A 21,774-nucleotide genomic window follows, 5' to 3' on the forward strand; every position below is an offset into this window, starting at 1 on the left:
ATCACAAGAGAATTAGTTAGACCCGCTGGCCACGGTAAAAGCCGGTGGTCGGGCCCATGGAGTCCTGGGTCAGCGGCTCTTCAATCGAGACACCCTCTTCACGGGTTCCACTGAATCCGCCCTGGCTCATCAGGTACTTCTCACCCTGCGGCACGTGGTTTCGGGTGCGCACGGAAGGCAATAGATCGACGACGAAGGAGATAACGTAACCGGTGAAGGCAAAAGCAATCGTCCACTCGAGAACCGCGCCAGGGTTTTGCTTAGAGGACTCATTGCTACCGATGCAGACACCGAAGCCGATGGCGAGCGCGAGCTCGACAATAACGAAGACAAGCTTGATAAAGAAACTGGCGAGCAAGACGCGGTGCTCGCGACGATAGAAGATTCCGATACGGAGGTACTCGATACAAACCAAGATGGCACTAGCGACGTATCCACCACTGGAGAGAAAATTGATTGGTCAGTTGGCTGTTGACTGCATAATTCCAAGAGTGGGCATGACTCACATGAACAGGCCGATGAACCCATCGTGCAATTTCGGGTGGCGGAGTGTATCAAAGACAGAGAGCAGAATCAGACCGGCAGCACCGGCAATCGCAAAGAAGATTGAAAGAATAGCGCATGTCTTGTCCAATCTACCTTTGTTCGAGGCCAACTGGTTGGAGTGTCGAAGCCAGCGCTCGGAGAGGAAAGCTAAATCGAGAAAGACGACGGTGACCGCGCTGCCAGCAACGAATAGCGGCTTCAAGCCTTGCGCTCCGACATCTGAAATGTACCTATGACAATCCTGTTAGCGCATGGATCGGCGAATGGCGGAGAAGAAGAAAACATACGCAATAGTCTGTCCGTCATCCATACTGTCGTAGTGTGGTCTCCCATCTTGAACCCATGTGACCAGCATGGCAATCAACATTGCTAAGACCCTGTTAGCTGCAGCCCCAAACAAGATATCCATTTCCGTGCAGGGATGCCTTACCAACCCACATGCAGGCCGACACCAATGGAAATATCCAAAACGATATAATCCACATCTTTGCGAGTATTTGAGTTGTATTTCAAGTATTTCGAGGTCAATTCCGATGTAATGGAGGTATATGAGGGTTTTTGTATGTCCGCTAAAGGTCCAATTTAAAAGACAGTGGAGGATTGAAAGTACAGCAATGCGCACGTGAGCCTATATGATCCCGTCAGTCGCAGCTTCTTCAATATCGGGGATTCCATGTAGCATAGAAAGAAGGTATGGATTCAAGGTATGATTCCTCAATCGTGCAACTCACCTATATCCCTGTATTTATTTACGACGTATTCACAGGAATACAGCATTCCAGGTTCAAAACGATCAATCTCAAAGGGGGCGACTGTGGCGCTTGGATGACAAAAAGGGATGTCAAATTGGAACCGGGATAACGATGATGCGCAAGGGGATCGATATATATATATATATGATATACGGAGTATATATATATTATATATATTTGGTATACTCCGTACCCAGTGGGTTATTAGACGACACTTGGAATGAGAAGCAGAAAAGAAAGAAATATCAATTTAGACGCCCCTATGAAGATTACCAAAGCGACGTCATTTCCAGGACTGCCAAGGCAGAAAAATTGTGCGCCCCCACAGCCTAGTCCCAGCTGATCAGCCTCAATAATTACTCTAATGGGTGTGTACTTGTAGTCTTGTAGTTATATTAGCGTACCTCTGGTACAGAATACTATTAATATTGACAATCACTCAAAGTCATAACATGAATGCCTATTCCAAGGTTATCCTATGATCTGCGGATACACCGGGTGGCTGAATACTTGGCGAAATGGACGCTGACAGAATACACAGTACATCCATCCATAGTATAGTTATGGATATGACTTTCAGTCATGTTGCATCGGTCCACTTATATACTATTAAACTTCAATATAGTCCAAGCCCTACAAAGATCTACGGACAATGTACATCAAGGCCAAAAAAAAAGTGGAAGGGTAATAATATGCTTGCCCAAGACCGGTCTACCTAAAAACGCCGTCGCGGTACGGAAAGACCGCAATGATGGAATCAAAAACAGTAAAGCAGAAAAGAAAGAAAAAAAATCTCCAGATCGAAAGTAATTTTAGATAGGGCAACGTTGAGAGACACGTCATCCTCATCGACTGGTCCGTTTACGAGTGGTTCCAGTGACCGGCCGTCTCTGCGCAACGGTAACTGGCGGAGCCTTGCGCTCAGCCACCTTGGCCACCTTGACAATTTGCACTTCATCCTCGCTGCTCTCCGCTTCTTCGCTGGATTCCTCCGACCCCAACTTGGATGGAGCTAGAGTTGGAGCTGCAGCTAGGTCGCCCGGAGTCGGTGCTGTGCCTGGTGGACGTTTGCCCGGAGATTGAGACTGATAAGCCGGGTATGGAAGACTTGATGGATAACTCATTCGATTCTGCTGTCCAACTCGGAGATCGGTGGGAACCTGCGGTTGGTATGGTGCGGGTTCCCCGTATGGGCTCATCTGCATGGTATTGTAGTAGGGTGGGGCCCATTGAGGATCGTCTGGCAGTGGCCGTTGGAAAACAGGCGCTTGTTGCATCGACTGTGGTCGGCCATTAGGGGTAAAGCGCTCGGGAGTGTATGGTGGGTAGGGAGGTCGAAGAGGTGAATTGGACTGCTGGGGCCGAAGAGATTGTGTTGTTGGGGTCCGGGGACGAGTGGAAGATGAGCTGGACGGCCGGCTATTAGCCGTCCCTCGAGCCCAGGTGCTGTGTGCATCAGGCGCAAAGGTCGGATATGCGCCAGGCAGCTGGTCTGGTGCAACAACTGCGCTCCGTCGAGATGATGGACGCGACGTCACATTGACAGAAGTGGCGGACGGGCGCCGGCTTCTGCTTGTACTGTCCGTTTGCTGGCGCTTGCGCTCCAAGGCCTCCAGTTCGCGTTTTGACAACCGGACGTTTTTCTTTCCCAGAGCTTGAGCACGGCGAATCCGCTCGAGCGCTGTGTCCACCAATTGATCTTCCTTGTCCCGCATGGCCAACTGCATCGCATAGGCCACCGTGCTATCCCCATGGTCGTATAGATCGTATTCTCCTCCCTCAACTGATTCAGATTCATCCGTCAAGTCCTCATAATCCACAGGTCGCCTCCGCGGCCCTCGCCCTCCATGCTCCTGCCTGTATCGACCGCTCCGCACCAGCTCCCGCCCGTATACATCCTCTTCACTATCCACCTCCTCCAGCCGTGTCTCCTCCCAAGCCGCGCGTCCCCTAGTATTTCTCCCCGTTCGTGCCCCCGGTGGTCTTCCCCATGAGGGCATATCAAAAGGAGCTCGCGGCCGACCACCTAGACCGCCTCCTCGGAAAAAGCATTCTCGATCGGCTTATCCAAAAACGCAGCATGGCCGAAAACGGTCACGCCAGTAGCGCCAATCAACCACAGGGCAGTCGTGAGGGGGAAGCCCAGATGCCAATGGGGACACCGACGATGAGTAGTCCGGTGTAGAGCTGGGAAGTGGTGAAGCGAGAGAAGCCCAGATCCAGATCCCGACCTTGCAGCATGTTGATTCCGTAGAGACCACAGCTCACAAAGACCATGTCGAACAGCAGCACCAAGTTGGTCAGCAAGCTGTAAATGCTGAGCATCACAAAGACGACGGCATAGTTGCTAGAGAAGTAGGACAGGTTGTAATTGACACGACTTTGGGCTTCACCGAAGTTGGCGGGCTTGGAAAGGCGCTTGACATCGAGGAACTCGGAAATTGGGCGCAGGTTGGCGAAGCGTGTACTCAACGAGGTGCTGCGGAGGTTGTTGAAGCGATCACCGAAACGTGAAGTGATCGCATCAATTGGAATAGAGACCATTTTGAATGAGAAAGAGGTTGAGAAGGGGGAAAAAGAATAAAAAAGGTTGAAAATAAGATAGGTAATAAAGTGATAGAGTGGACAAAGTGGATAGAGAGAGAGGAAAGAGAGTCAGAGAGCCGGAAACAACACGTCGGAGAGACAGTCACTTTTTTTTTCTGGGCCTTTTCCCCTTTCGACTTTTGTTTTTAGTCAGAACACGGTTGTTTCACTTAAGTCAAATATCAAGTAATATAAAATGAATAAAGGTGAATAAGATGAAATAGGTAGAAACAATAGACCCCTAAGAATAGTAACGGGTCCCTTGAGGTCATCCAGTCCCTGGGCTCCCTTGGGAGTCCTTCAGGCTGAAGAAGGAACAGAAGAAGAGTAATCCAAACTATAGAAATCTAGATACCTCTCTCTCTCTCTCTCTATATATACCTACGAATACGCTCAGATGCAATAATTCATGCAGAGCCCAACTATATTTCTCTCCAAAAGAAAATAAAAATAAAAAAAAATAAAAAAAAGGATGAAACGGTAGAAAAACAATCAAAACAGTAAAAACACCCAAATCGATTGGGGCCACGTTTGGTTCTTGGGGATTAACGCCCGACCGCTTTTTTCCCTCCATGTCCTCCACTAACAGACAGCCTATTCGTTCATTTCTATACTTCTCTTGTTTCTGGCTTCTGCGGCATTGACCGCTATCACCATGAAGTCATTTGCCTTTTTATCTCTCTTCGTCTTCTTCGGCCTTGTTGCTGCTTGGTCCAAGGAAGGTGGGTATATTCTTTACCCCGGAGAAAACTCCCTATACTGACCTCTGACCTCAAAACAAGACTATGAGATTTTTGGGCTACAAAATGATGTGGCCACAAATGAAGGCGCCAATGTGACTTTCTACGGTATGTGATGTCTTGCGAACATTGCCATTGACTTTCATTTTCTTTTCGTTTCATCTTTATTTTCATCATCATTCAGGAATGCGTATCTAACTTCTATACCCAATCTGCAGACCTCCTCGAGATCCGTCCCAATGCCAATCAGGAACAAATCACCAAGGCCTACCGCAAGAAGTCGAGAACCATTCACCCAGACAAGGTCAAACGCGCCTTCATCGCCAACTACGCCAAGGACAAGAGCAAGGCCAAGTCTAACCAGGGGGTCAATGTCAACAAGGGACCTACTCAGCGCGAGATTGACGCCGCAGTTAAGAACGCCGACGCCCGCTCTGCCCGTCTGAACCTCGTCGCCAACGTCCTGCGCGGCCCTAACCGCCAGCGTTACGACCACTTCCTCAAGAATGGCTTCCCCCTGTGGAAGGGTACCGGATACTACTACTCGCGCTTCCGTCCCGGTCTGGGCTCCGTGCTGGCGGGTCTGTTCCTAGTTTTCGGTGGTGGTGCTCACTACGCCGCGCTAGTCCTTAGCTGGAAGCGCCAGCGCGAGTTTGTAGATCGCTACATTCGCCAGGCCCGCAGAGCCGCCTGGGGCGATGAAATGGCTGTTCCTGGAATCGACTCGGTCGCCGCCCCGCCTCCCCCTACCGCCCCTGAATCCGATGACACCGGTGCTGTGGCGGTCAACCGTCGCCAGAAGCGCATGATGGATAAGGAGAACAAGAAGGATAAGAAGGGAGGTGGTGCCCGTGTGAGCGCTCGTGCTTCCTCTGGTACCTCTACCCCCACCGAGCAGGTTGCTAGCACTGGCGAGCGTAAGCGTGTCGTTGCTGAGAATGGAAAGACCCTGATTGTCGATTCTATTGGCAATGTCTTCTTGGAAGAGCAGAACGAGGCTGGCGAGCGCCAGGAGTTCCTGCTAGACATTGATCAGATTGAACGCCCCTCTATCCGTGAGACAATGGTGTTCAAGCTTCCCATCTGGTGCTTCAGCAAGACTGTTGGTCGCGTGTTGGGATCTTCCGCTGAGGAGGAAGTGGATTCTGATGAGGCCGAGGAGCTGGTTGAGGAAGCTGAGACCACTTCCACCTCCACCTCCACCTCAAACTCTCGCTCTCGGAAGCGTAACAAGCGCTCCCAGCGATCATAGATTTGGACAGTTGTATTGCTGCACCTTGGGGGCGTTGGCCATTGCTTTCTCTGCCCGCGGCTGACCACGAAGGTTTCCCAAGGCTGTTTTACTATAGAATTCCTGCTCGGATTTACCCAAGTAGAAACCAAAATGTACACATAATTTTTTTTTTTTTCCTTATATCCAAAAATCCAGGGCAGAATGACGCTGGTCAGCTACTGACCATTGATATGCCATGTACGGTCAAACGTTACAGTACGATATTTTACTCCTTGCATATCCACCTCATATCTGTGGTACTACGAGTATCCCCGCAAAGATCGGTCTACCGGCAGGATTCGTACTCTCTAGTTACTCCATATGTTTGGCAGGTTTATAGGCGGGTCTGCCAGAGGGCCAGTGCACTTCCCCAACTGCAGGCGTAACTAGTGCGGTGTACAGCTGTCCGATACCACCATACCCACTGGCTTGGGTACCAACACTTGACTAGTTTAGTATAAATACATATGTAGGAGACTTCAATCTATCTCTAGACTTGTTTTGCATTTTCGGGGGTTTCATTGCCGATACAGACAACAACTTTTCCAAAGAAATCAATTATATCGAACAGACGGGCCTCCCAGTTCATGACAATATCGAAAACGGCGAAGTCCAACGAGCAAAAAGGAATGGGAAGGATAAAAGCAAAAAAAAAGCAAAAAAAGCAACAAAAGGACAGTAGGTGTATATCGTGATCGTCATCTGTTGAATTCAATAAAGCATTGCAAATCGTGGGGGACAAAAGAACCTCAAGCTCCAGAGGTAAAACAGAACAGCCTGTGCCGGACATCGCCTACGCAAACATCTTGGCAATGTTCATGAGACTGCTAATGTTCTCCGACATACCCCTACCACCACCACCACCACCATCACCACCACCACTCGACTTCGCTGCACCACCCAGGGCGCTGGTAACAGCATGCGGCAAGCGAATGCCAATCATAGCCAGCAACTTCGGCAGAACACCGCTAGTAAGGAGCGGCACGATAACCATCATAAAGACCTTCATAGGGTTTTTACGGGCCCAGCGATAGATATCACGGAAGAGACGCTTGATGTCGCGGAGCATGCGCTGGATGAATCCCTGGCGGGGCCGGGCCCGACGCGACGAAGATGAGAACGATGAAAACACAGATGGGCTTGATCGGCCTCCGCCTAGCCCGCCGAAGAAAGATGGCGCTGGGTTTCGCGTATGGTGCGTGGAGGAGTGGCCGGATTTGCTGCGTCTGCTGTGCGTGCTGTGCGAGCTGGGTGTTGGGGATGACCGACGCCGCGTGTATCCTGACGACGAAACTGTGCTGGATTTACCGTCGAACCAACCCATTGTGCTGGTGATGCTGATGCTGACTGATGCAGATTGATGCTGAGGCTGAGGCTGGTTACGGGTGCGGGTTTTCACACTTTGGGTCAGACCGGTGAATGATAGGTCTGGTCTGGAGGACGGGTTGTGTGTTAGGAGAGAGATTGGATTGTGGTAGGTTGGTACACAGAGGAAGGTGGGTTTGAGATGGCTGTTGCGTAACAATGCCCCTGATTATCTCTTTGAACCTTTTTTTTGGCTTTCTGTGTGGCAGCTGAAAGAATGAAAAGAGACAAGATGCAAGTCAGCCACTAGCTGCTGCGGATATGCGCAATCTGAGGTCTAGGCTGATGTGTCCACCCGCTTTTGCGGATTTTCTATGCAGGAAATCTCTTTTGACAGCTGGCACAATTGAGATTCTAAGAAGGGGTCGTGGATAATACTGGATGCTAATTTCGGATGAATCAAAGGAGATCTTCAGATGAGAGTGATCAGTCACCCCCTGGCGGAATAAAGGTGGCTGGGGTGTTTGACCGGCTAAACTTAGTCGTAAACCGCATTTTGTGGTAGGCAAATTACCCCGGATGGTCAAGCAATCCACTCTCGAGTGATAGATATAATAATCATCTCCAAATCATACTGGAATATGTATTCTGTATTCTGTATGTCCATCGATGTAGTTTGTTGATTAAAAAGATCAAATATCAAAACAGTTGAACCGTGGAACCTAATGGGGACCCATGCCTTAGGCGACAACGACGTCACTACATGTGATAGCCCTGGAGCCTGCCATAGAAGACTCTCCAAGTTCTTCTTCGAGTCTATCATTAGTCTATCATTAGTCTTAACATAATATATTCTTTCTTGCTAAACCCCAGATCAAGGTGTGACCATGTCGAGTATGTTGACTTCACTTCCTCTTACCGAAATCCATACTAACTCTTGACCAGGCCCCGATTACTGTAAGACCTCTCCCAATGGCCCAACCGATACCGTTCCAACTAACATGTACCAGACAAGTCTCTAGGCATTGCCCAAGATGCCACCCAGCAACAGATACGCACCGCATATAAGAGGTGAGTGCACCACAACTCTCCTTGAAATAACTCTCTAACCAAGTCTAGGGAATCACTGAAATCCCACCCTGATCGAGTCCCCATCGGCTCTCCAGAGCGACCCTCACGCACAAGGAAATTCCAAGAAATTAACGACGCCTACTACACCCTATCTGACCCTGCGCGCCGCCGGGAATATGACGCTACTCGCGCATACCAAGCAGCCGAAGAGGAAGCGGAAGCGGAAGTCCCACCAACCGGCGCTGGTGGTTTCCCCTGGTCCAGCTTTGGGTTCGGCGGAAACCGTGATGACCGCGACAACGGCCAGTTCGGCTCCGTCTTTGAAGAGATGCTGCGTGAAGAGGGTCTCGCCGAAGAGAACGAGGGAGAAGGCGGGAGGCGGACTCGCCCAACCGGAAGATTCTGGGCACTGGTCGGAGGTGTCAGTGGTGGTGCCATGGGCTTCATTGTTGGCAATTTGCCTGGTGCGCTGGCTGGTGCTGTTGCGGGTAATCGTCTCGGCGCCGTCCGCGATGCTAAGGGAAAAAGTGTCTATGAGGTTTTCTTGGACCTTCCAGCGCAGGATCGGACGCGACTCCTGAGTGAACTTGCGGCGAAGGTCTTCCAGTCTACTATGGGACGCTGAGTTTCTCTATTTCTGGTTTGCTGAGCAGTTTTGGTGTTAGGGATTTTGGAGCTGGCTCTTACAGCCTCGGTGGGAATTGGGTTGGGTTGCATATTCCGGCTGTACATGTCTACGTGACTGTGTACCACTTAGTACAGTATGAAATGCATATCTCAGGTATATATCAAGTAGTTAAGATAATTTTCGAGTGCACATGCTGAACTTGTTCTGATCTGATAAATAACCCCTCGGTTTCTTATCGATAACAGCCAGGCACCACTAGATGTGCTGCGCAACATAGCACAGTCCAGAATGGCAACATATACAAGGTTAATTATATCATGATCCTAATGAGTCATTAGATCTAATAAACATCTTCTCTAAAAACAAACAAAACAGACCAGGTGGCCTTCTCTCTGCTTCTGGGCCCAATGGCCTTGCGCTAAGCTCCCGCCTTCACTCACCGCTTGCGGCCAAAATGAGCCCCTCTGTCTATATTTACCCCCAAGTTGCCCGCAATTTTTATCTTTGACAAATTCTTATTGAGACTCAATTGAATAAATCCTTCAAAATGACTGAAGCTGCCAGTGTTTACCCTTCGTTGGAGAACCGTCCCATCAAGAACACGGTTGTTCTGTTCGATGTTGACGAGACTCTCACCCCCGCAAGACGGGTAGGTTGCGACGAGACTCACTGCTGTTCAATTGTACTAATCTATTTCCCTTACAGCATGCCTCGCCAGAGATGCTCGAGTTGCTCTCTCGATTGCGCCACAAGTGCGCTATTGGATTCGTTCGTCTCCTCCCAGTCAATACACCCACCCCGTTCCTAACATGATTCAGGTTGGCGGCTCGAACCTTGTGAAGCAGCAAGAGCAGCTTGGATCATCCACCATCGATGTTACTACTATGTTCGATTTCTGCTTCTCCGAAAACGGTCTGACCGCATTCCGCCTCGGCGAGTCGCTTGCCAGCAACAACTTCATTCAGTGGCTTGGAGAGGACAAGTACCAAGCGCTGGTCGACTTCGTTCTTAAGTTTATTGCCAACACCAAGCTACCTCGCAAGCGCGGTACTTTTGTTGAATTCCGGAATGGAATGGTCAACATTAGCCCCGTTGGACGTGCTGCTAGCATCGAGGAGCGTGATGAGTTCGAAGCGTACGTGTTGATCTTGTATTACCATGTCCACATAAATGGACTGGCTGACTGACATGCGCTATAGCTTTGACAAGATCCACAACATCAGAAAGACCCTGGTGGAGTCCTTGAAGAAGGAGTTCCCCGACTACGGTCTCACGTAAGTCTTTATCTGGCGAGGTTTACTTTTGATATGTTGCTAATCAATCTGCCAACACAGCTACTCTATTGGTGGTCAAATCTCTTTCGATGTCTTCCCCACTGGTTGGGACAAGACCTACTGCCTGCAGCACATCGAGGCTGAAAAGGGCATCTCGGGTATCGAATACAAGACCATCCACTTCTTCGGCGACAAGACTTTCGTCGGAGGAAACGATTATGAGATTTACGAAGACCCTCGCACCATTGGACACTCTGTTGATGGTCCTGAAGATACCATCGAGCAGCTGAAAAAGCTGTTTGACTTGTAGATATGAGGTTGGATTTGAGTGTCAGGTAGCCGAAAGGGCATGGATTTGTGATAGCGTTTACATGCGAACACTGATTTGGATATTTTCTGAAAACAATTTTAGTCAAAGATCGACCAAAATAATCCTCTAATTGCATGAAATGAGAATTTACCCAACTCTACAATAACCCCGGGGCCTCTCTAGATAATGCGGGTAATGTGGGCACCGTCGGGAAACTGAAAGCGTCGATCTTTCCGATCCCCTTTAGTCATCCTGACCATTTCAGGCCCCGGGATATTCCAAGCTTTCTCTTCCGCGTCACTCTTAATCGGGTTCAAGTGCACTTGATAAATTATTCCTTTGCCCGCTGTCCTTGACATGGCGCCTCAAAAACATGTCGCGGATGTCCCGCGCAATATCCTTCCCCGCCTGACTTGGAACAGCTCTTCTTCACGTCCTTCCGTTACCGTCACCCACCATCCCGCGCTTGCAACAAGTCAAAGACGACCACTTCCCCAAGCCTGGAGTCCCGTAAAGCGACGGTTCAGTTCACTATCCCCACCCTCCCAGTCTTCCCAGCTCATCTCCACATCATCCCGGGATGCTATCTCCGGATATCTCGTTTCCCGAGGAACCTCTATAATCACACCGGCAACGTCGAACACAACCCCCCCGCGGAAATCCGATCCGACACAATGGCGTCTATGTGGCTACATACCATCCCGCTCGTCGCGCCTTTCATGCGACACCAGTCCGGCCCCGCGATCACCACTTTGATACCCTGAAATTCGTGAAGCGCCTACAAGCGGAGGGCTTCAGCGAGGAGCAGTCCGTAGCAATGATGCGGGTATTGAACGATATCATTCAAGAGTCAATCCAGAATCTGACCAGGACAATGGTCCTCCGAGAAGGTATGTGAATGCGTCTTCTATCGCGCATCCGTGCTTTATAATGCTCGTCGGAGATCTAACGGGAAACACGTTGCTAGACTCGGAGAGATCAACCTATACACAAAAAGTGGACTTTGCGAAATTGCGCTCCGAACTACTTAATGCGGACTCGACTGAGGCACAGTTGACCCGTTCATCACACGAGAAGATCGCAGCAGACCTCGCCAAACTCAACTCACGACTTCGGGATGAGATTGGACGAACACAAGCCTCGGTCCGGTTGGATTTGAACCTTGAGAAGGGTCGGATACGCGAGGAGGCCAATAGCCAAGAAATGCGTATCAAGGAGACTGAAACGCGAATTGAGCAGGAGGTTGCTGGATTACGGGAACGAGTGGAGGCTGTCAAGTTCTCGACGTTGCAGTGGCTTATGTATGATCCCCCAAGGCTTTTCTTGATGCGCGAGCGTATACTGACTTTCTTTTCTCTACAGGGGTGTCTGTACCGGTACCGCGGCTCTTATTCTTGGTGCCTGGCGCTTGTTCATGTAAATTGGGATAAAATTCTGCATTGCATATGGAGTGATTGTTTTTGGCTTGCTTTACATGAGACATTAGATCTCTCACAAACTTCTCTGTATTTTTTGTACACTATACTCTCTACTCGTCTAGCCGTGTTATGCTGCCATATGGGTTTAGACAATACCAAGCATTTCTTGGTCAATATCAATGGAAACCATTGGATAATTCGAAAAGTCCGGGCATATTTAGCGTACACTAGCTGGGGGTAGGTATGTTGTAGGGCTTGCATCGGAAGTCCGTCGCACCTTCCCCTCTTTATGTACCTGGCCACTTTCAAGGTTACATACATGTGTCTGTAGCCTTTAACCACCCGTCTTTGACAGAATACAATATCCTAACTGGTCCAGGATAAAATGCTAGTGCAATCCCCCATGGAGTACTTTACCTGGCTAGCGGCATGGTTGTTATATATTCTTCTCCTCGGCCTTGTGATCACATTTTGCAATGTTTTATATTCGTATCGCAGGCCTTGGGATCAATCCTCAGTGTGGGCGCTTAATCAAGAGCCACCGAACCCCCAAGAGACGTACGCTGCGAACACTGTTTGGTCTATTGATAATTGCGATTTGAACCCGAAGGCGAACGACACTCGCAACAAGCTGAGAAGAGCCAACCAAAGCTTCGAACTACTCGTGATTATGGTTTTGATCGCCATATCTGGATTGTTGCTTTGGGGGCACCTGCCATCAGCTTCTTCCCTCCAAAGCGGATTGCGGCCTATTGCTGGCTTCTCATCCCAGACACCTAGCTCAACTGGTTTGCAAGAGTTTTTCCAGCTCTATCAGCCAATATCGCTGAATTCCAGTGAAAAGAACAGCTGCGATGTCGAGCTATTGCTCATGGATCATGTTTTTGGCGCTAGTTATGGAGCACCGTTTGTTGGTAAGAGGTCTCGAAGGTTGCTTCTACCGGTGGTCTAATGTTGCAATTTATCTAGGCGAATATGAGCCCCCAAACTGTGAATTTGATACTGTACGAATGAATCTCACAGTCATCTCCCGGGGAAGACAGTTTGACCGCCTGGCTCTCATGTATCTTGGAGACAACGAAGTGTTCCGGACCTCAACGGCAGAGCCAACAGCCAATGGGATTGCCTGGACCTATATCAAAGAGATGTCGCAGTATAACTCGCTATGGAATAGTCCCCAGAAGCTGATATTTGACTTGGGGAATATAATTAACGATGTCTATACCGGCTCCTTCAATGCCACGCTAACGGCACGCTTCTCTGGCGGGCATAAGATCAAGACCGCGGATATCATTCTTCCAATTTCTGCCAGAAATTCAGCATCAAACTCTTCGAGTGCCTTCCAACTCCCCACAGACAACACAACAGTTATGTACGAGATCCCAGCTGCGGCATCCCGTGCTGTCGTGTCGATATCAGCATGTGGACAATCAGAGGAAGAGTTCTGGTGGTCTAACGTCTTCTCGGATGATACCCAAGACTTTGAAAGTACTGTCGGTGGGCTATATGGGTATACTCCTTTCCGTGAAGTCCAGCTCTATATTGATGGGATTCTTGCCGGGCTTGTCTGGCCATTCCCTATTATTTTCACGGGAGGCGTGACTCCAGGATTCTGGCGTCCGGTCGTTGGGACTGACGCATTTGACCTTCGCCAGCCGGAGATTGATATTTCCCCATTTCTCTCTATGGTTCAAGACGGGAAGCAGCATTCATTTGAGATCCGTGTGACTGGTCTTAATGTCTCGGTAGATGGGAACGTCACTTTCGCAAACACTGTGGGCTCATATTGGGTTGTCACAGGAAATATTTTCATATATATCGATGACGACAGCCCTGCCTCTAAAGCCACTGTTACTGGTGACAATAGTCGGCCCACGGTGGATGCTCCCTTGCCAGTGCTTGCTGTGACTCGGAATCTTATACAAAATACGACCGGGGGAAACGACTCCTTGTCATACTCTGTGGTTGTCGAGCGAGTATTCAGCGTAACCTCTTCTCTGTACTCATGGTCTCAGGCACTATCATTCTCCAACCACGGTTTCCTCAACCAGCAGGGATACAGTCAAGTCAACACACAACTTACAACTGGCAAGAACACTATAACCGAGCTTGGGGACACACCCATCTCAAACAGCATTGCATTCCAATACCCCTTGGTTGTCAACGCAACTTATGGGATCACCTCGAATGGGACGACGATCGACTCTTGGATGAAGAGAGGTCTCGATTTCGAGGCAACAGGGGGGCTCGGTATCTCCACTTATACCTTGACATCGGGGCCATCATACCTACACACAAGTCAGTCTGGCACGGCGCAGTATAAATCTATCACCGGAGGAAAGTCAGACACTTGGGGCGACACCATCAATGTGTTCGACAGTCAGACGAATGGACGACCATACCACCGATCTGTCCATGCTGTCAATGGTACCGTTGTTTCTGACACTGACCGTAATGGAAAGACATCGGCTTCTTCTCCACAAGATCATGGGGATACTGGGAGAGGTAGTGTGAGGGCTATAATTGGAAAGGGACCTGGAGTATTGTGAACTAGGGAGGATAACATAATAGGAAGAGTTCCAATATTCCGTTTGGGACATGGAGGTGGGATACAACGCGTCATGATAGAGGAGGGCTAATAGCGTAGGAAATCCAAGAATTGCTTTTATACAAATATGACTAAATTGGAAATGAGACAGGGTCGTAGACCATCACTTACCTTTGTTTCGACACTTCAGTCTCATTTGGCATCGAGGATAAAAAGCAATCTGGACTGCTCGTCGTTGGTGCCCCAACAAATTTGGGTCCTTATTTTCCTTCTTCTCATATTCTGCAGGCTCCTCCATATTCCCTCCCTTCACGTCCCCTTTACCTCCAAGCTCTCTTCAACTTGCCCTTGCAATGGAGCTTACTTCTTACAGCGTCGAGGGTACTGATCGGTTTGTCCACCGATTAGGGGAGTAAGTTCTCGGTCTACACATTGTATGAATGAGATGACTGACTAGAGACAGGATTTACCCCACAGGCACCTTCTCCGACCTCACCATTTACACCACAGACCAAGCCCTGAAGGTACACAGACTCATAGTCTGCAGCCGATCTGAGGCTTTCCGCCGAATCTTCTCTAATGCGCGTGCAAGTCTCCCCAGAGCCCAGGTCCTTAATTATTCACGAACTCAGCTGATGTTGATGGTTGCAGGGAATTAAAGAGGCCCATACACTCGAAATCAAGGATGAGCATCCACGTGTCGTTGAAGCCATGATAAACTCTTTCTACGGACTACATTACGACATCAACCAATTCTCGCCTCGAATGTGCCCCCTGTTGTTTAATGTCCAATTATACGCCATTGCCAACAGATTCGAAGTGGAATATCTCAAAGTTCAAGCAAAATTAACATTCGTCACGCTCGCCCAAGACCACTGGGACAAAGCCGAATTCTTGACTGCTGCTTCTGAGGTGTACAAAACAACACCACAGTCGGACCGAGGTCTCCGGGATGTGGTAGTCGCGGTTTGTCAAAAGTACAGGAGGGAGTTGCGTGAGAAGAAAGAATTCGAGAACCTGGTTCAAGAAACTCCCGGGCTTGCTACCGATATTGTGCTGCTTTCGCACAGGTGGTTGCCTCAGTCTGCGTCTACGAGAGTTCGTCTTGTTCAGTCTTTCTCTTGTCTGTCTTGTTTTGCGAAATGGCAGATCCAGGTGGGGTTGGCTGAGTTCTTTACTACTTGTCCGTTTTGCCATGATGACAAGGTTGGGACTATTTGAGTCTGTCTTGCTGGTAATTTAGGAGATTGTGTCTTTCATGGAGATATTTTGATCATTTTCAATGTTGTATTGGACATTCTTCCAAGGTTACTTCCCTCTTACTTTGTTTAAAATTAGTATGGTCCAAAGTATATATCCACCTGTGACCTAGAACCGTGGAAGCATCCAGATATGTTTACAACTAGAAATACGCTATAAAACTATATACGCTAGCACGCAAAAGGACTATGTACATGTGGTGTTTCAATACGCATACTAGCGACTGCAGTACGCCTAATGAAAGAGCAACCCTTGAAACCTTGGGCAATTAAGACTTTTGATGTGGCCCCGTCGGAGGAGAGATCTTAGCCCCTGAGACTTATTCACGTGTGTATTTTCTCCGCATATTGCGGAAAACACCGGATAAAGCTTCGGGTTTTAGTGTTCTACGTCAACCCTATATCCTACCTAGAGCCATATCTATTTAGCCTTATGCGTGCTAGGGTAAGGCGGGGTTATGATCCACTAGGAGTGTATTAAAAGAAAAAGCCCACAGACTGATTCTACATGGATGGGCCTTTTATTAACTCGAAGGGAGAAAATGTGCAAGAACCATATGGGCTAGAGTATCACCAATTTGTTAGCGACATGCTAGGCAACGGCATCATCCTAATTTACGCTGGTAGAATGAAGTACATATATATACTCTGTAAATACAAATAATGTACTGAAATTTCAGTAACCTATTTGGGTACGGAGTACATATTCCCCATGTTCCTTTAACTAGCCTCCACTTAGTAGGGTAACACCTCACAGTAAATTTGCAGGGATATACGCACTCTTTTCAGGGGTGGTAATTTTGTTATCTTCAACGAATCACCACCGTATTTCAGAGAAGCGCGGGAACAGCGCGTTGTTTGGCCGACGCAGGCAACAAGAAAGAGAATCTTATTTAACCCGTTGAATTGACATCGAAATAGTAGAATTCTTATATAAACTTATTTCTCTTGGCACTGTGCCTGTACCCACCTGGCCAAAGAGCCGCAACCCAATCTGATTCTGTCTGTGCCTGGCATGGAATTGTCAAGATGCGTGAACGACGTTTCCTTTGGTCCTACAGTCGAAGGTTGCCGCGGAAACTTTGACTTTACGCTGAAGTTCGAAAAAATCATCCTCTCGATACTGCCGTCCGCTATTTTTATTGCATTGTCGGTCCCTCGAGGCATTTACCTCGCTCGCAGACCGATAATAGTGGGCGGCGCAACCTTCCAATTTACCAAGATTGTGTGTCTTCATTCGGCCCCTACTGAATACTGAAACATCTTGACTAATATATTTTGGCAACTAAGGCAGCAGGGGCAATCTACACAGTCTTGCAGCTTGCTCTCCTCGTTATCGGCGGCATTGAGCCATCCGAGCTGCGTGGCTTGTCCATCACAGCCGACGTGCTAAGCTTTGTTGCGGCGATAGCTATATCCGCCCTGAGTTCTTTGGAGCATTCCCGCTCACCCCGGCCATCTATCTTGCTCAGCGCCTTTCTCTCCCTGACTGTCCTCTTTGATATTGCACAAGTACGATCCCTCTGGCTGCTGGCCCAGAGCTACAATGAGATTACCTATGTGAGGATATTCGCTGCGGCCATCGTCTGGAAGGCTGTTCTAGTATTGTTGCAATCACTGCATCTCCAGGGCTGGCTCTCCTGGGACTGGAAAACGCATAGCCCCGAAGAAACCACTGGGCTGTATGGACTAGGCAGCTTCTTCTGGCTCACACCTCTCTTCTGGTCAGGATACAAAAAGGTTCTGAATCTACCAGATCTATTTCCACTTGACAATAGTGTCGCTGTGGAGACCCTTCAAGCTTCCTTTGGCCAGTATATCAAGCGCACCGGTTTCCACGGAGACAAAAACGGCTTGACGAAAACACTTCTTCGCGCATTGGCAGTCCCAATCTTGCTGCCAGTGGCTCCTCGAATTGCCCTGATCGGATTTACTCTGTGTCAACCTTTGCTTATCGAGGCCGTCTTGAACTCGCTCGAGGAACCTCAAACCTACTTGACTACCAATAAGGGCTACGGCTTGATTGGTGCTACGATACTGGTCTACATAGGAATGCCACTTGTTACTGCCTTTTATTGGTATCTGCATGAACGAGCCTTATTCATGTCACGAGCACTTTTGGTCTCTGCGATATACGACAAGACGATCAAGGCACAGACTTCGGCCGCGGACGACTCGGCCGCTGTTACGCTTATGAGCAGCGATGTCGAAAGGATCAGGATGGGTCTCATGCAGCTTCACGAGTTCTGGGCAAATCCCATCCAGGTAGCTATCGTGTGTTGGTTACTTCAGCGCCAACTTGGCACGGCATTTGTGGCTCCTGTGGTTGTCGTCCTTATTTGCATCGTCACCTCGACTGTCCTAATGCGTTTTATTGGCCCGAGGCAAATGGCTTGGATGAAAGGCATCCAGAGGCGGGTCGGCCATACAGCGAATGTCATTGGTAATATGAAACACTTGAAGATATCAGGGCTCACCGCTCCTGTTGAAGAGTCAATTCAGAGGCTGCGTCTTGAAGAGTTGAAGGCTGGAGGCCACTTCCGTGCTTTTCTCGTGGGTTCTGTGGGAATTGGATTCACGCCAGTTCTCTTGGGCCCTGTCTTTGCATTCGCTCTCTCATCTCGTGAACTGGATGTTACGACTATCTTCACGTCACTGTCCTATCTCCAGCTTCTCTCAGGACCACTGTCATTGTTATTCCAAGTTCTTCCTCAGTTGCTCGCGGCATTTTCATGTCTATCACGAATTCAGCAGTTCCTTGAGAAAGAGCCTAGGGATGATTTCCGTCAGATTTTGGGAACAGACGCATTGTCTGAGAAAGAGCATTCGAGTGAAGAATTGCCATCGACCGTGGAGATCAAGAACGCAGACTTTGGCTGGGAAAAGGATGTCTTGACTCTGAAGAACATCAATATTTCCATGTCCCAGGGCTTGAATATGGTTATTGGTCCCGTTGCATCCGGGAAGTCGACGTTATGCAAAGCTTTGCTTGGAGAAACCCCAATTGCATCTGGAGAAGTCCTCATACGAACCAAATATCGCAGGATCGGATACTGCGATCAAGTTTCCTTCCTCCCCAACGAAAGTATCAGGGACACCATCATAGGCTTCTCAACTTTTGATGAGGAAAGATATGCCAATGTTATCGAAGCAACAATGCTCTCTCAGGACCTCCCTCTTCTCTCTAAAGGAGACCAAACCAAGATCGGTAGTGATGGACTCGCTCTCAGTGGTGGACAGAAACAGCGAATCTCACTTGCAAGAGCATTGTATCTGCAATGCGACGTGCTCATTCTTGACGATGCCCTTGGTGGGCTAGACTCCAATACAGAAGAACACATTTTCCATAATGTTTTCGGACCCTCAGGCATCCTTAAGACAAGAGACGCAGTTGTGATACTTTGCACAAACGCCATCCGACACCTCCCATCAGCCGATTATATCGTTGCAATTGGAATTAACGGTACCGTCATAGAACAAGGTCGTTTCCCTGATCTTATTACGAATCGCCAATACGTCCATAGCCTCGGAGTCCAGGCTGACGCCAACGCTATATCTCATCGGACAACAACATTACCCAAGATACCACAGTCTGGGATTGAGATTCAAACGAAGTCAACCCAGACAAGCACGACTAACGATAAAGCATCCATTGCAGAAACCGATGGTAAGGAATCGAGCAGAAAACTAGGTGACCTTTCCATCTTCGCACACTACTGCCGGAGCATTGGTACTTTCTGGCTCGTCAGCTTCTTCTTAATTGGTCTTCTTTGCGGATTCTTTTACAACTTCCCTACGATCTGGCTAAGTTATTGGAGCACCGATTCTTTCACTCGATCGAAGTCTTTCTACATTGGTATATACGCCCTTTTCCAATGTCTGGCCTTAACTACAATCATCAGCGAGGCAGCCATCGGCATGCTATTAATCATTCGCAACGCTGGGTCACGTCTACACCAGGCCGCTCTGCGAACAGTTATTTCCGCACCGCTGCGTTTCTTCTCTCAGACAGACACGGGCATCGTTACCAATCTGTTCTCTCAGGATATGACGCTTCTCGATGGCGAGCTTCCACAGGCTTTGATCAATACGTCCCTACAAACCTGGATCGCCGTAGGAGGGGCGGCAGTGGTTGCAACATCATCTCCCTATATTCTCATCACTTATCCCTTCATTGTAGCGATTCTTTACGGTGTTCAAAGATTCTATCTTCGCACATCTCGCCAGCTTCGGCTCTTGGATCTAGAGGCAAAGAGCCCGCTTTAGTATATCTCTCTTGCTACTGTATTGTGGTATCCTTTACTAATATTTAATGTCTCTAGCACGCACTTCTTGGATACGATCAAAGGCGCGGCCACCCTGCGAGCTTTTGGTTGGATAGAGGACTCTGTATCTGTAAACAATGTCCTTTTAGACACCTCGCAACGCCCTGCTTATCAGTTGAGCATGATACAGCGATGGCTGTCCTTTGTGCTCGACATGGTCGTGGCGATTATTGCATTACTAGTGGTCACTCTTACTACTCAGCTTCGTCCCAGTACTGGCTTCACCGGTGCGAGTTTGGTGTCAATCATGACCCTTGGGAAAACTTTGGCTACTCTGGTGCAAATGTATACGTTGCTGGAGACTTCAATTGGGGCCGTTTCCCGCTTAAAGTCCTTTAGCGACAATACTGTTCCGGAAGATCTACCTGGCGAGGATGGTATTCCCCCGGCTGCATGGCCAGTGAGAGGTAGGATCGAAGTCAAAAATATGTCTGCATCATATAGCGGTGCCGAATCAACCGAGAAGTCGGAAGGCTTGGACAATCTTGCACTTCGAGACCTCACATTCACGATTGAAGGGGGGCAGAAAGTAGCGATTTGCGGAAGAACAGGAAGGTAAGTCTGAAATGATCATTGAGCAGATTCCGATATCGGTATGCATTAGTCCTTTTAAAACTGATCGTTACTTTCAACAGCGGTAAATCGTCCATTATTCTCCTCCTACTACGCCTCTTAGACCCACTTCTTCCATGCACTGGCGAACTCACCATTGACGATGTCTCACTCCTGACAATCGACCGCTCCACCCTGCGCCGACGAATTATCGCAGTGCCACAGGATTCAACATTCTTCCCCGATGGCACTCCCTTCCTCAAAAACCTCGACCCATTCAACGTCGCAAACGAGGAGGAGTGCCAGGCGGTACTCGAGATGACAGGGTTATGGTCCTTGGTATCTGAGCGCGGGGGACTCACGGCCGGACTGAGTGCTGATGGGCTTAGCCATGGCCAGAAGCAGCTATTCAACCTGGCAAGGGCGGTTCTGCGTCGGCGTGTTCATGCTCGCTATCTAGATGCCGAGATTGGGGATGCTTACATCAAGTCTCGCACTTCCGCAGCTGAGGCTTCGGGTGATACTGGTGTTCTTATTTTGGACGAGGTCAACCGTGGTGTTGATATGGCGACGCAGAAGACCATGCAGGATATTATACGGTATGAGTTTGCAGGATACACTGTTGTCATGGTTAGCCATGGGCTCGACATGGTTATGGATTTCGATAAGGTTTTTGTGATGGATAAAGGTAGGCTCGTGGAAGAGGGCAAACCGATGCAATTGGTTGATGAGGTGGACAGTCGGTTTAGAGAGCTGTGGATGGTTGGAAAACATTAAGTTCTCTCGGCAGCTGAGTAGTTTGATCAGATCTATATTCTTTGTTCTTAGCCTGTCTCTGCTCTTGTTAAATAGTTTCTTTCTCTTTGCTACATTAATTTTTTCTAACGTTTCAATATTTTTGCTGCTTGTTGTTTTTCTGTTCAAGTCGACGTATAGTCCATAAAAAAGGTCTGAACATCAGCACACCAAAAAGGCCAAAGCGTGTTGGTGCCTCTTGTGCCTGAGGCACGAATCGACTCTAGGTAGGTAGCCAAGGGGTGAGTAAGCTGGTTGGTAAACTTTGGAACCTTCCAAGGAACCTTTCGAAGGTCCACGGGTACAGTGACTGTTCATAAGTTTTAACACCCCCTTTAGCCCCACCCATATACCGCCTTCCCTTATCGCCTATACCGCCTATATGAAATGAA

At 48.7% G+C, this 21,774-nt stretch overlaps 11 protein-coding genes across 11 annotated transcripts; 7 read left to right on the plus strand and 4 right to left on the minus strand.

The window, feature by feature from the left end:
• Positions 1 to 16: 16 nt before the first annotated feature.
• N7516_005039 (Frag1/DRAM/Sfk1 family protein) lies at positions 17 to 1,031 on the minus strand (the record flags this gene model as incomplete). The annotated part of the gene is made up of 4 exons (XM_057217759.1): positions 17 to 440; positions 507 to 776; positions 834 to 915; positions 977 to 1,031. 4 exons carry the CDS (start codon positions 1,029 to 1,031, stop codon positions 17 to 19), a joined length of 831 nt encoding a protein of 276 aa, XP_057079642.1.
• Positions 1,032 to 2,143: 1,112 nt separating this feature from the next.
• On the minus strand, positions 2,144 to 3,298 carry N7516_005040 (uncharacterized protein; the record flags this gene model as incomplete). Its single annotated transcript, XM_057217760.1, has 1 exon — positions 2,144 to 3,298. The coding sequence occupies one exon, from the start codon at positions 3,296 to 3,298 to the stop codon at positions 2,144 to 2,146; it is 1,155 nt and encodes a 384-aa protein (XP_057079643.1).
• Positions 3,299 to 3,410: 112 nt separating this feature from the next.
• N7516_005041 (putative COPII vesicles protein Yip3) lies at positions 3,411 to 3,842 on the minus strand (the record flags this gene model as incomplete). Its single annotated transcript, XM_057217761.1, has 1 exon — positions 3,411 to 3,842. The coding sequence occupies one exon, from the start codon at positions 3,840 to 3,842 to the stop codon at positions 3,411 to 3,413; it is 432 nt and encodes a 143-aa protein (XP_057079644.1).
• Positions 3,843 to 4,539: 697 nt separating this feature from the next.
• Positions 4,540 to 5,876, plus strand: N7516_005042 (uncharacterized protein; the record flags this gene model as incomplete). The annotated part of the gene is made up of 3 exons (XM_057217762.1): positions 4,540 to 4,606; positions 4,667 to 4,732; positions 4,843 to 5,876. 3 exons carry the CDS (start codon positions 4,540 to 4,542, stop codon positions 5,874 to 5,876), a joined length of 1,167 nt encoding a protein of 388 aa, XP_057079645.1.
• Positions 5,877 to 6,690: 814 nt separating this feature from the next.
• N7516_005043 (uncharacterized protein) lies at positions 6,691 to 7,221 on the minus strand (the record flags this gene model as incomplete). Its single annotated transcript, XM_057217763.1, has 1 exon — positions 6,691 to 7,221. One exon carries the CDS (start codon positions 7,219 to 7,221, stop codon positions 6,691 to 6,693), a length of 531 nt encoding a protein of 176 aa, XP_057079646.1.
• Positions 7,222 to 8,089: 868 nt separating this feature from the next.
• On the plus strand, positions 8,090 to 8,898 carry N7516_005044 (putative DnaJ chaperone (Caj1); the record flags this gene model as incomplete). The annotated part of the gene is made up of 4 exons (XM_057217764.1): positions 8,090 to 8,096; positions 8,148 to 8,159; positions 8,213 to 8,273; positions 8,322 to 8,898. 4 exons carry the CDS (start codon positions 8,090 to 8,092, stop codon positions 8,896 to 8,898), a joined length of 657 nt encoding a protein of 218 aa, XP_057079647.1.
• A 550-nt stretch (positions 8,899 to 9,448) lies between these two features.
• On the plus strand, positions 9,449 to 10,485 carry sec53 (phosphomannomutase SEC53; the record flags this gene model as incomplete). Its single annotated transcript, XM_057217765.1, has 5 exons — positions 9,449 to 9,550; positions 9,607 to 9,669; positions 9,720 to 10,036; positions 10,101 to 10,175; positions 10,236 to 10,485. 5 exons carry the CDS (start codon positions 9,449 to 9,451, stop codon positions 10,483 to 10,485), a joined length of 807 nt encoding a protein of 268 aa, XP_057079648.1.
• Positions 10,486 to 10,842: 357 nt separating this feature from the next.
• N7516_005046 (CCDC90 family protein) lies at positions 10,843 to 11,905 on the plus strand (the record flags this gene model as incomplete). The annotated part of the gene is made up of 4 exons (XM_057217766.1): positions 10,843 to 11,170; positions 11,217 to 11,375; positions 11,453 to 11,786; positions 11,848 to 11,905. The coding sequence occupies 4 exons, from the start codon at positions 10,843 to 10,845 to the stop codon at positions 11,903 to 11,905; spliced, it is 879 nt and encodes a 292-aa protein (XP_057079649.1).
• Positions 11,906 to 12,288: 383 nt separating this feature from the next.
• N7516_005047 (uncharacterized protein) lies at positions 12,289 to 14,452 on the plus strand (the record flags this gene model as incomplete). The annotated part of the gene is made up of 2 exons (XM_057217767.1): positions 12,289 to 12,817; positions 12,873 to 14,452. 2 exons carry the CDS (start codon positions 12,289 to 12,291, stop codon positions 14,450 to 14,452), a joined length of 2,109 nt encoding a protein of 702 aa, XP_057079650.1.
• A 352-nt stretch (positions 14,453 to 14,804) lies between these two features.
• N7516_005048 (uncharacterized protein) lies at positions 14,805 to 15,672 on the plus strand (the record flags this gene model as incomplete). Its single annotated transcript, XM_057217768.1, has 3 exons — positions 14,805 to 14,863; positions 14,915 to 14,975; positions 15,103 to 15,672. 3 exons carry the CDS (start codon positions 14,805 to 14,807, stop codon positions 15,670 to 15,672), a joined length of 690 nt encoding a protein of 229 aa, XP_057079651.1.
• Positions 15,673 to 16,725: 1,053 nt separating this feature from the next.
• Positions 16,726 to 21,364, plus strand: N7516_005049 (uncharacterized protein; the record flags this gene model as incomplete). Its single annotated transcript, XM_057217769.1, has 4 exons — positions 16,726 to 16,935; positions 17,001 to 19,975; positions 20,033 to 20,590; positions 20,671 to 21,364. The coding sequence occupies 4 exons, from the start codon at positions 16,726 to 16,728 to the stop codon at positions 21,362 to 21,364; spliced, it is 4,437 nt and encodes a 1,478-aa protein (XP_057079652.1).
• Positions 21,365 to 21,774: the final 410 nt, after the last annotated feature.

This window comes from Penicillium verrucosum, assembly GCF_028828655.1.
Source record: "Penicillium verrucosum strain IBT 35672 chromosome Unknown utg000001l_segment0_segment0, whole genome shotgun sequence".
Taxonomy (NCBI): domain Eukaryota; kingdom Fungi; phylum Ascomycota; class Eurotiomycetes; order Eurotiales; family Aspergillaceae; genus Penicillium; species Penicillium verrucosum.